Source organism: Antedon mediterranea, chromosome 10 (assembly GCF_964355755.1).
Source record: "Antedon mediterranea chromosome 10, ecAntMedi1.1, whole genome shotgun sequence".
Classification (NCBI taxonomy): Eukaryota; Metazoa; Echinodermata; class Crinoidea; order Comatulida; family Antedonidae; genus Antedon; species Antedon mediterranea.
This window is the reverse complement of record NC_092679.1, coordinates 13925325-13940939: the sequence shown is the minus strand read 5'-3', so window position 1 is coordinate 13940939 and position 15615 is coordinate 13925325. Positions and strand designations below refer to the sequence as shown.

Sequence of the window (15615 nt, the reverse complement as noted above, 5' to 3'; positions counted from 1 at the left end):
AAATGAATCATTCCCTCGTGGATGTCAAATCTGATATTTCACCTCTAAGTAGGTAATATATGTATAGTACTATACACAGAATAGATATAATTGAATCAATATAATTACAAACTAATTGTTTTTGCTAGTGTTTGTGTTAAAGAAGGTACAGAAATCGAAATAAAAGGAATTGATGGGGAGCTGTTAAGAATTATCGGTAGAGAAATAGGTTTGACATGTAATTCGACGACGAGTAAATGCAGTCCGTGTAAGGAAGGGACATACCGTTTGTATGATAGCACCGAATGTGCAAAATGCCCACCAGGTATGATGCAATATTTATAAAATATAATAATCTCTCTAATTTAGTTATGACAGTAAAAGTATATAATAACAATAAAACAACGACAGGTACTTAAAAATAAAAAATAAATGTTACAGGTGGTTTCTATCAAGATAAACGAGGAGTAAATGAAAAGGGTGGTTACAAAGAATCCTGTCAACGATGTCCTCTTGGAAGTTTTTCAAATAATGCAGGAGCAGCGTCCATTGCCGGTTGTCAGACTTGTCCATCAGGAACTAAAACCAATAATATTTCCAATCTAAATGCATGTTATTGCCTTGACAATTTCCATCGAACTGATCGATTTGGGCCATGCATGCCCTGCTCAGAGGGTATTAACTGTGAAGGAGGATATCAGAATCTAACAAAAGGTTACTGGTGGTCGTGGGACTTTAATGGTGACTGTAGAGTAGGCGAAGAACAAAATAAAAACAATTGTTTATTGGCTTACACAACATTTGTAACTAAATTAAAAAACGACCTGTTTCCTATTACCAACCCAAATCAACTGAAAGATGCTGTATACAAAGGTCCGTTACCAAAAGTGTATGCTTGTCCACTAGGCGAAAAAAGTTGTAATATTGGACTAAAATTTAATGACACTTGTGTCGAAGGGTACACAGGTTGGCTTTGTGCAGCATGTTCTAATGGACATTATGAGCTGTTTAACGAATGTCACAAATGTCAAGGGGCTGCTGTAACTGTAATTATATTTGTTAGTGTTGCCTTTGCAATAATTGGAATGATTTTACTTTTATGGAGAATGCAGGAAAGAAATGTGGATCGAAGACAAACCAGCCTAGATTCATTTGTTACCTATTTAAAAATTTCTATTAATTTTTATCAAGTCTTAGGTATACTATCAGAAGTAACCGAAATTCATTGGCCTAAAAACTTTGAGTATGCTGGCCAAATACTTCAATATTTTGACGTCATAAGATATATTAGTATGTTAAGTCCAAGATGTTTACACGACTCTTGGAATGCGTATTCCTCCCTTCATATTGCTATGGCTACACCACTAGTCATACTGTTGACTATGTCTACCATTTACTTCATTTGCTACATCTGGAATAAGTGTCATGGAGCAGTAACTGAGAGTTGCATACGTGATAGATGTATTGTTATATCCATGTTGCTCCTTTACCTTACGTATGCAAATACATGTGCTGATATATTAGCAGTGGGGCCATGGTCAATTCGTGTATTTAACGTCACAGCAGACGACGATGGAAAAATAAATAAAACAGTACTAACGTCAGACTACTCCATTGATATGGACCAAAATGGTGGATCTACGTATCAAACTAACAAAACACTTGTTTACGTTGCTTTAATATACATCATTGGTTTTCCATTGGTCATAGTTCTTATGCTATACTATAAAAATGTACGTTTTGATCAACATGAAGAAAATCAGAGGAAAGGGTGGATGAATGGAGTAAGGTTCTTTTGTGGACAATACAAGCACACATTTTGGTTTTGGGAATCATTTGAGCTGTACAACAAGGCTCTGTTGGCACTCATTGCAAACTTGAAAGATGACGTGTCCTCAAGTTTGTCTTACTCTCTATTTTTTACTGTCATATTTATTGTATTGCATTTGTACCTTGAACCAATGAAAGAGAAGTCAGAGCAGAGATTCCAATTGTTGACTCTTGTCTTTATCGTTGTCAATCTATCCATTGGGGCGATCGTAAACTTGGATCAGAGTTTCAATGAAGATGACGTCATTGGTTTACTTCACAAGATAACTCCCGTTATCCTAATTATGCTGAACGTGTCTATCATGCTGGTGGTAACAGGTAAGATATCTATCGTATAATGTTTAAATCCTAACTGTGTAAATATTGGCACATTAAACTATATTTGGTCAACAGCTTTATAACAAATTAAGTTGTGTGTACTTTTAATTAAATTTAAATCTGTTTTTCTCATTCTTAGTTGATTTTTTAAAGAAACTCAAAACAGACTGCTGTCACCAAGAAAGAGGTGTACTGCTTCTCCAAATCGATGATGACCCGGACGAATCGCAGATTGAAGAAAACAATATTATTATTTAGCTTCAGTAACATTATCGTATATATAGATATAAATACGCTATTCTATTTAAACAGAAATAGAGAATATTTGTTAATATGTAAGTGTCGCGTTTGTTATAACTTTGGCTATTTTTTAGATATTGATGAATATAGTGAATTATAAAAATGTTTTTTTTTTTGTGAAAAGTTTGGATCTTATTATATTTTAAGTTGGCTTAAGTTGAATAACATTTTCGACAGTATATACATTTGATAAATTATTCTAGAGTGGAAAGTAAAAATTAATGTTATGGCGGTATTGTTAATATAAAAATGTAGAATATCCATAATCACAGTTGAAATTAAAAATTTATCGTGAACAAGAATATCAATAAATGTACAAATAAGAAGTACAAATAAGAAGTACAAAAATGTTGTACAATTATTATATACAATATAAATTATGTTATTTGGTATGGGAACTATTCCGCCGTGCCGCACTGAGGATGTTTAATGAATTTGAACAACTAGATGGTACGCTCGCTTCGCTCGCGTACCATCTAGGTCGTGCCCATAGATGGTTCTCGAATACACAGTAATTTCAGCGTAAAAAAAATGCTTTTTTTTAATGTACGTACTGCAGGACTATAACAGCTATTGTGGTTTACAGAAACGAATAAATAGACACGATGATTTATGTATTAAACTAAAATTAGCACACTGGGAATTACTTCCGAAAGAGAAACTTCTCACAAAATGAGTCCAAATTTGTTATTTGGACTCATTTAAACAAACCCAATTTGTGTTTTGTGTGTAACATTAGGGTTGAGGGATGGGAAAGAGGATATGGGTACAAAGAAGAACAATTTTTTAAATATATTCTTTATCTACTCAGTAACGAAATATGTTTTTCATCTTTGATAGACCTATAAATAATATACCACTTGATACAGTAACACATTTGCGATTTAATACTTTGTTAAAACTGTTACTGTCATAGTCGATTGAAATAGCATAGTACATGTAACGATACACGTACCACTACAACGTTTATATTCTTTGTAATTATTAATTAATACAAACGTTGAGAAGCAACTGTCAGTAGTACAGTTTTTGTATATTGCTTCAACATTATGATTCTGTACTCGAGCTGTTCAACCAGTTTTCAGCCATTAAAAACAATTGTCGTAGGAGGAGATAGGAAAATGCAAAGCATCCTCGTATTATTGTATGCGGGTATTTCTCAAGATAGACATGCATTGGACAGTGTATACCACGATCGGAAAACACCCCTATTTGGGGCAAATCGTTGAACCTAAATTCGTTTTAATCGTCAATAACTAATTATCTAACTCAATTTAATTAGTAAACAGGGTTACATCAGGTGGTTAAAATCAGTACCGAAAGTACGAACCAACTTTATACCATCGAGTAAACATTCTAGAAATAACGCGCGATTTACCGAATTTTGCCCTTACGTAAAGGCCCGGTCACACCTTACCGATATTTTAGACCGATATCGATACAAAAATATCGGTATAGTGCATAACAGCGGGGGCGGTCACACTAGAGCGATAATCGAGACGGTCATCGGGAGCCAAATCGGTCGAATGGCTTCTATAGCGATTTTTTTTTTGTATCGCCCGATAATTTTGTTTTTAGCCAATCAGATGATGGTACGTCATACCTGTCATCAACAGTGAATTTCTCCACTCCTCCTCTCCTCTCCTCCTCTGTGGCGCGATGGCTGACACAACATCAGACGTTGTTTTGGAAACACTGATTTTGAACGTTCAACTAAACACAGTTCTGTATGACAAGGGACACGCCGAATACAAAAACAAAATTAAAAAAAATGATATATGGAACAAGATTGGCGAGAGGGTTGGAATGACTGGTAAGTGATTAACTAACAGCTATTATTCCAGGCTAGGCGCGCGTCTGTAATTTCTTCTAGGTCTAGCCTAGTGATGTAGAGTAGACAGTAGTCTGCAGATGTCAGTCAGCACGCGCGCACGTGTACGACTACGGCGGGCAGTGAACCAATTATCATTTGGTGGACCAACTTGGCCTAACTAGCGTAGGCCACAGAATATGGTTTATGAAATGAAAAATAATAAAAATACTAGTAGTAATATTGCATAATAATCTTCACAATAGATTTTTATTAAATTTACAACATTAACAAATATATTATAATCCTCTCGAATAATTAATAGAATATCAATACTACTAGGCCTAGGCTAGGCCTAGTACTATAGTAATATTGCATAATAATCTTCACAATAGATTTTATTAAATTTACAACATTAACAAATATATTATTACTCTCGAATAATTAATAGAATATCAATACTAGGCCTAGGCTAGTACTATAGTAATATTGCATAATAACCTTCACAATAGATTTTATTCAACAACAACATTAACAAATATATTCAAGTTTACCAAAGCCATATCATTATTTAAAATATATTAAAATAATAAAATGATGTTTTTTCCCAACTCTGAAATGTAATTTAAAACTAAAATATATTACTATGATATGAAATTATTTTAAACATAACATATTTAATGACAAAAAACTTTTTTACAACCGTCCCACAATGTTACAGCAAACAAACCATTTTTTGTTAGGCATTATTATAACATTATTAATTAATAATATTGAATGTTTCTCATTTTATCTACTTTTATTTCATTATGAATAATTAAACTGCTTTGCCAAAACAAGCATCCCTTTGCCATGGCACTTCACCCGCTGGTGACATAAAGTACTCTTTGAATGTGTGCCTGACTGCTATTGCGTCATTTGAGGCATGATTTCCTGTTAAACGCAGGTTCTGTATGACTTTATGATGTGCAGACCTTTGAGCATCTACTTGTGCATTGATATCACCCGTCTTCTGTAAAAAATTGTGCAGTACACATGTAGCCTTTATTATTTTGTCCACATTGTGTTGCTGTAATTGCATCCGCCTTTGGTAGACACGCCACCTTGCTGCCAAAATGCCAAATGCATTTTCCACTATCCTCCGGGCTCTAGAAAGTCTGTAGTTGTATATTCGTTTGCTGTCATCAAGTTCACTGCCAGGATAAGGTCTCATAATATTTGATTTCAGTGGAAATGCCTCATCCCCAACAATGACATAGGGAACTTTACCAAGCTCTGGTGCATTTGGCAATGCTTTATCAGCTGGAAAAGCCAATTGATGGGCTTGTATCGCTTTGCCCATTGCACTTTTTGCAAATATTCCAGCGTCACTTTGGGAACCATATGCTCCAACATCAATCAGTATGAAACGGTACATGGCATCTACCAGAGCCATCAGTACTACAGAAAAAGTACCTTTGTAATTGAAGAAGGTTGATCCTGTATTTGGTGGGGCTTGAATAACAACATGTTTCCCATCTATTGCCCCAACACAGTTTGGGAACTGCCACCTTGTTTCGAATGCAGCTGCTACTTCTTTCCATTCATTTTCTGTTGGAACAGGCATATATTGAGGGTGCATGCATTGCCAAATAGCATCACACACCTCAGGCACAATGTTGACAATGGTTGATTTTCCGACTCTGTAACTAAAAGAAATAGTTTTGTACGAGTCTCCAGTAGCCAAGTATCTGTAAAAAAAAAGATAAATGGTTTTAATTTATTACTTGACTTTAAAATGTAATGTGCAGTATGCAATGTGTTGACAGTTGATTTGTATAACGTTTCAACACAAAAAAAAAAAGATAAATAATGTTTATTGTAACTATTAATTAGTTGTACTACAGTAGCTGTTTACATGATATTTATATTTTCAATGTTTATTTTAAAACTACACTTTTTTTTATATTTAAAGGAGACTTGGCACGCAAGAAATGGGCCAACATCAGGGATGCTTACAGCAGCAGTAAACGAAAAGCTGCATCTAAAAGTGGAGATGCCAAAAAGTACATAAAAAAGTACAAATTCGAAGACATCTTGTCCTTTTTAAAACCATTTATCCAACACAGAGAGTAAGTAAAATCTAATAATAATAATTAATTCAATTCTGTATAAATAGTAAACAACATAATATATTTACTAAACAAATGAACATTTTGCCTGTGGTTCAAATGTATATATCACATCAAAGGTAATATAAGTCTGTAGACCATTAACAATTGTTTTTCATTTCAGGACTTCAAGTAACCTCAATAGTCCGAGTGAACAATTAAGTAAAAGCAATATTATTATTAGTGATGAGGACATTCCAGACTTGCCACACACATCAACACAAAAACCCACACCAAAAAAAAGAAAGTTACCAGATGACAGTGACAGTGTTGACATTGACAAATCAATTTTGAAGTATCTGGAAGATCAGAAAGAAAACAAGAAGGATGACATTCATTGTTTTTTTTTGTCAATGGCTGAAATTTTAAGAAAACTGCCTGAAAGGGCCAGGGCTGACATCCGATTTAAAATTCACAAATTGGTTCATGAGGCTGAGATAGAGTATTTGTTTTAGGTTTTGAATTTTATTGTTAAATTTTACTTTATTTTATAAAAATAATTGTATATAAATTGATTATTATTATTGTTCCACAACACTTTCGGGTTGTTGAAAAATGTTGTTTTTGTACATTAACAACATTGACGAGAAAAATAAATTAACTTGTATTTTTCCGGGATGACACAATATCTTTAAAATTGCAGTATTTTAAATATTTTAATTTAGCTGGCAATACTTCAAAGAAGGCAATTAAAATAACCGTTTTTTAATTTTGAATTAACCAGTGTTGAGTCTCCTTTGTTTGAGTATTTATTACTTAACTTTTATTTCATTTTTTAAAAAAAATAACAAAATAATCTCACAGCAATATTAATGCCGAAAATGTGGGGTTACTGATCAGTAGTAGTCTAGGCCTAGGTCTATAATAATTAGTTGTACAGTAACTCACCCTAGTCTTGTAGTAGTAGTACTACTATTAGGCCTACTGCTACTACTAGGCCTAGGCTGTTACTAAAGTAGGTACTACTGTACCCTAGACGCTAGAGAGGCCTGCTCTAGCTAGGGGCCTGTAGTACTAACTAATTATGATTAGTGCTCAATTAATTTATTATATTTAAGAATTATATACTTACCTAAGACATATTGCTAGCCTTTCCTTTGCACTTACACTCTTTCTAAAGAAGGTGTCTTCCTTTTGTATTTTACCTCGTACCAAGTCTAAAATAGTATAGAACTGTTGCTCTGACATTCTGAAGTATTCATAAAATTTGTCTTCATGAGAAGACAATTCTCTGAACAATGTATGGAATTCCCCATACATTGGCCTAGATTCATTGATTGGGTGTACCCACAATCTACGTCTTTTTTGTCGACGTTTTTGTCTTCTTAATAACAAATACATCAGAAGTACTTCTTCGCTCTCGTCTGCCATCATGTAATTTTAACTTTAATTACGTACATACAACAACAACAACTTTTTCTAACCGTTGGGGGCGTCATCACAACGAAACGATTTCGGTTGAAGTGTGACCGCGATTGAGAACGATAAGTCACGACCGATATTTCACGTCCGATAGTTATCGGTTAGGTGTGACCGGGCCTTAAATCTATATATAGATCACTGTAAAAAATATATGCTTAGTTTACCCCATAAAGTGGGTGTCACCAGGCTGCCACCAATTAGTGGGATAAACTTTGATTTCTCCCTTTGGGAAAGTGGAAAAGTTTACACGGGTATTTCGGGCTACAATACTAAACTTTTAATGAAATATTTTTTTTAAACCAGTTTTTGGTGGCAGCAAAGTAGCACTCAACTATTCTGGGTAATCTGGTTACATCAAAATGTCGATTTAAGTTGGTTTTCTTATAAAAAAAACAGAAACAAAATAGAAAAATATATTTAAGAAATCACATGATTTTTTTATTGATCAAAATTAAACATAAATTAACAGAGGTACAAAATTGATTCAAATTAACACAAATGTTTATTATTTTCGTTTTGTTTATAATTCAATAGGCCTACCATGTACTATTCTATTCTAAAATATTATTTCAAAATCTTTTATTTTTAATGAAAATGTATTAGGCCTACTTGCATAAAATACACAGAAAAATTAACCTGGTCTTCAGTAAAGTGAGCTGGCCGCCGTCATTTGTTTACAAATTCTTCAATTAAATTAATTGAACCGTAACCTGCAAAATACAATTAAATCAAAGATAATCAACTAAAAACTTAACTGGGCTACTCATGTCTGCTTATTTATATATTTGGTGGTGTATAGCTTTCGAATAAAATAATAGTAATCACAATTTATAAGAGAGTTTTTATTTCATTGTTTTCTTCATCCACAAACGGATAGCCGCTTCACACGTACTTTGCTTTTTCGTACTGTTATGGTTCAGTGATTTTGTTTTGATTTTTTGATAATGGAATAGCCCATGGGGGATGGGAACCCTGCTGGACACCCAAGCCTAGACAGCTGTATCCAAGGAGACATCTCTCTCTTTGGTCTGGGTGACTGGCAGGGAGAGGAGTGCTCTCCTTGCTACTATTAATAAAGCAAATAATAAATGCTAAAATTTGTAATTAATTAATTAAAACAAGTTAGGGAGGCCGGAGCCTTTTACAGTAATAATAATAATAATAATAATAATTTCTTATCTCCCTTTAACACAAGAAGAAAATCGTATGTGGTTTTACATTTACTGTTAAATGTAAATAAACACGATTGTAGATACAGAAACAACATAGGAACAGATTCATTGACATACTATGTATTTTTGTTTTAATGATCACCTCGATTACTGTACTATAGTACTATAGTACATTACGACTAGGCCTACTTAAATGTAAATAAATGAAACGATCGTAGATACAGAAACAAAATGGTAATAGGTTCATTGACATAATAATATGTATTTTTGTTTTACTGATCACTTTGTTTTACTGTACTATAGTACAGTACGACAAGTCCTACTTGTAAATAAATGAAACGATCGTAGATACAGAAACAAAATGGTAATAGATTCATTGACATAATAATATGTATTTTTGTTTTAATGATCACCTTGTTTACTGTACTATAGTACAGTACGACTAGGCCTACTTGTTAAATGTAAATAAATGAAACGATTGCAGATACAGAAACAAAATGTTAATCAATTAATTGACATAATGATATGTATTTTAGTTTGCTGACCTGATACATTTAATGTTAAATGTAAATAAATAAAACGATTGTAGATACAGAAATAATAAATCAGTTAAAAAATTATCGACCTAATATCCGTATTAGGGAAGAAATACCTTAAAAATGATATAGAAAGAGAGCCATAATTGATATATAATATATTTAATATTGTATTAACTTAAAAACTGCAATAAATTCTGCAGCATGCCTATTAACTTGAAAAACTGCAATAAATTCTGCAGCATGCAGGGCGTAGTTGTTTTCCCTTTGTTGCTGAAACATAATGCACTAAACAAAAGAACAAAAGCAGCAGTATGTTAACAAATCAGCACACTAAAAATGAATAAATTGGACACCCCTATTTTTCCATCTTTTTATAATGGAATAGTCCATACAAGTCGAGGTGGCCGAAAACGGCACCTGATCCCATTTAGGAATACAATAATAATGAATAACAATAAAAACAATGTATTCATGCGGAAATCTAGGCTAATAGTCTAGGATAATTTGGAAAGTTGCATTTTTTTTTGCTATATTTGATAAAATTTGGATATGTTGTAGAATAGACATCACTGAATCCAAAAAGTATTTGCTCCATTTTATTTTTCATACGCAAGGGGGGTTGGCAGCCATTTCAAAATGGCCGCCATTTTGGACAAAATATTGTAAGTATATATGGCATTAAAAGATGTTATCGAGATAGAAATTCAATCATAAAAGTAACAATAAATGTTCACATAATATTTCACATCATTTTTGTAACTGAACAAGCCAAAATGGCCGGCATTATGCCCAAAATGGCTGCCATTTTATCCAACATGGCCACCATTTTATCTAAAATGGCCACATATATCAATCAAATATTTTTTTAAACTTTTATTCACATATATTTGGTAAAAATTAGATATGTTGTAGAATAGACATCACTGAATCCTAAAAGTATTTGCTCCATTTTTTTTTCATACGCAAGGGGGATTGGCAGCCATTTCAAAATGGCCGCCATTTTGGACAAAATTGTTTCAAATATTGTAAGTTTATGACATTAAAAGATGTTATCAAGATAGAAATTCAATCATAAAAGTAACAATAAATGTTTAAATAATATTTCACACCATATTTGTAACTGAACAAGTCAAAATGGCCGCTATTATGCCCAAAATGGCTGTCATTTTAGCCAATATGGCTACCATTTTATCTAAAATTGCCACATATATCAATCAAATATTTTTTTTATTCACCTATATTTACAATTGGATATGTTGTAGAATAGACATCACTGAATCCAAAAAGTATTTTCTCCATTTTGTGTTTATAGGCAAGGGGGGTTGGCAAGGGGGGTTTTATCGAGATGGAAATTCAGTCATATAAGTAACAATAAATGTTCAAATAATATTTCACATCATTTGTGTAACAGAACAATGGCTGACATTTCAACCAAAATGGTCTCCATTTTATCCAACATGGCCGTCATTTTTATCTGAAATGGCCACATAATAAAATAGTTTTTTCTTTAACTTTGATTAAATACATGGGCTATAAAGGAACCAACATAACAACATAATAATATTTGTGTTTAATTACTTTACTTATTCGTCGTCACTTTCGTTATCACTGTCCGAATCGGATGTAGACAACAATGGTCATATAATTATTGTGACAGTTATTCTCGTCTGTTTCGCATTTACACATCTCGGTATATTGTAGATTGTTTTTCTTGCACGTGCATGTATTATGGGAACATGTACTTAAACATGAACACCGTATTAGCTCCACAACTGCTTCTGGAGCAGTTTGCTTCTCGTATAATACTGGTCTTAGTTTACCGTTCTCTATAAACCAGCCAAGTTTTGGCATGGATCAGGAATTATTGGATCAATAGTTACATGGCTCCATATATATATTGGCCTGGAGATGTGCACGTAGTATGTGCTGGTGCAACGCTCCAGACGTTGGTGGCAATTTTTCCACACCTTGATTATTTGGCAGTGTTTTGAACCGTTTCCATCTCAGGGTTGATGAATCTTTGGCTGACACCCTTTTAGTTTCAATAAGACCGCACAGAAACTCCTCGCATCCTGCCTTCACATTGAAAGATGGCACATTGTCTTCTCCGAGTTTGACTAACGCTTCTATGATGTGAGGAGATGACTTCATATACATCTTAAAAGCTGTTTTTTCCTGTGTACATCCAGTGATAGCATGGAAACCTGGTAGTCTGGCTGCCTTTTCCGGTCCAAGGGGATCGTATATTGATTAAAGAGCAATTCTTCTTGTTTCAGCTGTGCCTGTTAAAATACCAGAATTTTCCCCTAACTGTTGTAGGCGCCTTCAAATTAAAAAAAATAAGTCGACTTCATTTCCTGGTGTAGATGCTACTTCAATACCATGAGGGATCATTAGTATATCTACCTCTTCTTTGGGTGCTCACAGGTGGTGTTGGGGAATGTTCAGGTGTGTTTGTGTTCATCTTGTCGCATGACTGTTACAATAGGATGTTTACAATTTCGTACTGATTTGTCGGCAAGATAAATTGTGAGTTGATCTTTTGTCGTGTTGCTTGACAAGAATATTGCTTTGTTTTTAATCAGTGTGGAATCTTCCAAAATAATTTCCACAATGTTAGGAGGAGATGATTGATATCGGATATTGTCTTTAAGCGAAAGTGTCTTCTCATAATTGTCAAAGACAACACGTCCACCAACATAAATGTATTTGTTAAGTAGAGAATCTATGCAGGCTACAAATGCCTCCACAAAATCTTTGCAGGTGGTAAAAGTCTGAACATTCATAAGAGTTTGAACAACTGCCATTCCATCGATGATGAGATAGCGATTCACAGGCTGAGGTGATATTAATCATCCTATTGTAACAGTCACGTGAACACCCAAGAAGAGGTAGATACACTAATGATCCCTCATGGCATTGAAATAGCATCTACACCAGGAAATGAAGTCGACTTCTTCACGCAAGATACCGACTGGTTTGTTTTAATTCTAAGGCGCCTACAACATTTGGGGGAAAATACTGGAATTTTAACACTCAGGCACAGCTGAAACAGGAAGAAGAATTACTCTTCAACCAATATACGATCACCTTGGACCAGAAAAGGCAGCCGGGCTACCAGGTTTCTATGCTATCACTGGATGTGGTGTTACGGGTCACAGGAAAAAAACAGCTTTTAAGATTGTATATGAAGTCACCTCCTCACATCATAGAAGCTCTAGTCAAACTCGGAAAAGACAATATGCCATCTTTCAATGGGAAGGCAGGATGCGAGAAGTTTCTGTGCAGTCTTCTTTGAACTAAAAGGGTGTCAGCGGTTCAAAACACTGCCAAATAATCAAGGTGTGGAAAAATTGCCACCAACTTCTGGAGCGTTGCACCAGCACATACTACGTGCACATCTCCAGGCCAATATATGGATCTATAATGTACCGAGATGTGTAAATGCGAAGCAGACGTGAATAACAGACTTCAAACCAGTCAAAATAAAGTTGCTAGGTTTATATTAAATAAAAATGATCGTGCACATATTGGTAAAGACGAACTGAACCAAATCGGTCAATTATGTCTAGAGGATAGAATTTGCCAACTCAAACTTAATCATGTTCATAAGATTTTTTATGGAAAATCAGTATCTTATTTAACTGAAAAGTTTAAAAGAGTTTCATCTAACCACCATTATATGACTAGAAGTAAGGTCAATGGATTTTCAGTTCCTAAATCTGATAGTCAAATATCTACGTTTTATTATACAGGCATAAAGGCATGGAATAACCTACCTCATTCCATTCAGCAAATAGAAAACAAATTTAATTTTAAGAAATATGTTAAATCACATTTCTGTTCTACCAAATAACTATATAAGTCAATCATAGTCTTTAATTTAACTTGTTTTTTATATTATTGTTTTTGTTATATTTACGTGTTTAATGCAATATTTTGTAATGTTTTTATTTTAGATTGTAAAGGATCCCAATGGAAATAAGCTGATAAGCTTTTTGGGCTATCCTGGAAAATCTTTTATAAATGTATTATTTGTAATGTCCGTAATTTATGTTATCACTTTGTATGTATTTTTTATGATGATTTTCCAAATGAATTCAAATCAAATCAACATATGACCATTGTTGTCTACATCCGATTCGGACAGTGATAGTGATGGCTAAAATGACGACGAATAATTAAAGTAATTAAACACAAATATCATTATGTTATAGCCTATGTATTTAATTAAAGTTAAAAAAAAAACAATTTGATTATGTAGCCATTTCAGATAAAAATGGCGGCCATGTTGGATAAAATGGCGGCCATTTTGGTTGAAATGTCTGCCATTTTGGCTTTTTCTGTTACACAAATATGAAATATTATTTGAACATTTATTGTTACTTTTATGATTGAATTTCTATCTCGATAACATCTTTAAATGTCATAAACTTACAATATTTGAAAAAATTTTGTCAAAAATTGGGGCCATTTTCAAATGGCTGCCAATCCTCCTTGCGTATGAAAAAAAAATGGAGCAAATACTTTTTGGATTCAGTGATGTCTATTCTACAACATATCTAATTTTTACCAAATATATGTGAATAAAAGTTGAAAGAAATATTTGATTAATATATGTGGCCATTTTAGATAAAATGATGGCCATATTGGATAAAATGGAAGCCATTTTTGGCATAATGGCGGCCATTTTGGCTTGTTCAGTTACAAAAATTATGTGAAATATTATTTGAACATTTATTGTTACTTTTATGATTGAATTTCTATCTCGATAACATCTTTTAATGCCATATACTTACAATATTTTGTCCAAAATGGCGGCCATTTTGAAATGGCTGCCAACCCCCCTTGCGTATGAAAAAAAAATGGAGCAAATACTTTTTGGATTCAGTGATGTGTATTCTACAACATATCCAATTTTTACCAATTATAGCAAAAAAAACTGCAACTTATCATATCGCTACATTTCATACTGGACTATAAGCAATGTAAAAGTCATCAGGACTAGACCAAGCCTAGCCTAGTAGGCTGATTACACTTCACACTACTACTACTAGGCGCCTACAGAGCAGTGAGCCTACCAGTTAGGCTAAGCTTAACTAGGTACAAACGTGGAGAAGCAACTGTCAGTAATAAAGTATTATTATTATTATATATATAAAAGTAGTAATCTAAAAGTAGGGACTACCCCCACAGTCACAGTAATAAAGTTTATTAGTATATTTGTTTATATTATATCTAACAGTAGGCCTATCAAGACACACAATAAGAAATTTTCGATTCAAATGGCGATCAAAAGTGGTTAATACCTATAGCATTACAATACTATTTATGTTTATTTTCTAATTGCCCATAAATTTACCTACTTGTGTTAAACCATGGAGGTATGCAAGCATGTTTAAACCAACTAATTTGGAATGTTCCATTCATTGCAAATCAGTACATTTGTACTGTATAAACGTATATTAAATCTATCAAAATAGAAAATCGGCCTGTCTTCAACATTATGATACTGTACTCGAGCTGTTCAACCCGTTTTCAGCCATTAAAAACAATTATCGTAGGAGGAGATAGGAAAATGTGAATCATCCTCGTATTATTGTATGCGGGTATTGTCAATAACTAATTATCTAACTCAATTTAATTAGTAAACAGGGTTACATCAGATGGTTAAAATCAGTATCGAAAGTACGTACCAACTATATATACCATCGAGTAAACATTCTAGAATTAACGCGTGATTTATCATCCTCGTATTATTGTGTGCAGGTATTTTTTAAGAGGACATCCATTAGACAGTATATACTACGGTCGGAAAACACCCCTATTTGGGGCAAATCGTTCAACCTAAATTCGTTTTAATTGTCAATAACTAATTATCTAACTCAATTTAATTAGTAAACATGGTTACATCTGGTGGTTTAAATCAGTACCGAGATTCTAATCAACTTTATATACCATCGAGTAAACATTCTAGAAATAACGCGTGATTTACCGAATTTTGCCCTTACGTAAATTTATATAACTAGAGGGTGAGCTCGCTTCGCTCGCTCCCCCTCTAGGAAGTGTAGACGATGGTTCTCGGAATGATAATG

General features: G+C 33.5%; 2 protein-coding genes across 2 annotated transcripts in view; both read left to right on the top strand.

Annotated features, from left to right (window-relative positions):
* Nucleotides 1-3421, top strand: part of LOC140061164 (uncharacterized) — a 50681-nt gene extending 47260 nt beyond the window's left edge. Inside the window, exons 17-19 of the mRNA XM_072107638.1 lie at nt 129-304; nt 421-2127; nt 2267-3421. Coding sequence (XP_071963739.1) covers nt 129-304; nt 421-2127; nt 2267-2385 — 2002 coding nt within the window. The 3' untranslated portion in view covers nt 2386-3421. The remainder of the gene's footprint in view (nt 1-128; nt 305-420; nt 2128-2266) is intronic.
* A 161-nt stretch (nt 3422-3582) lies between these two features.
* Nucleotides 3583-8823, top strand: LOC140060086 (uncharacterized). The gene is made up of 3 exons (XM_072106154.1): nt 3583-4240; nt 6192-6348; nt 6512-8823. The coding sequence occupies exons 1-3, from the start codon at nt 4087-4089 to the stop codon at nt 6840-6842; spliced, it is 642 nt and encodes a 213-aa protein (XP_071962255.1). The 5' UTR covers nt 3583-4086; the 3' UTR covers nt 6843-8823.
* Nucleotides 8824-15615: the final 6792 nt, after the last annotated feature.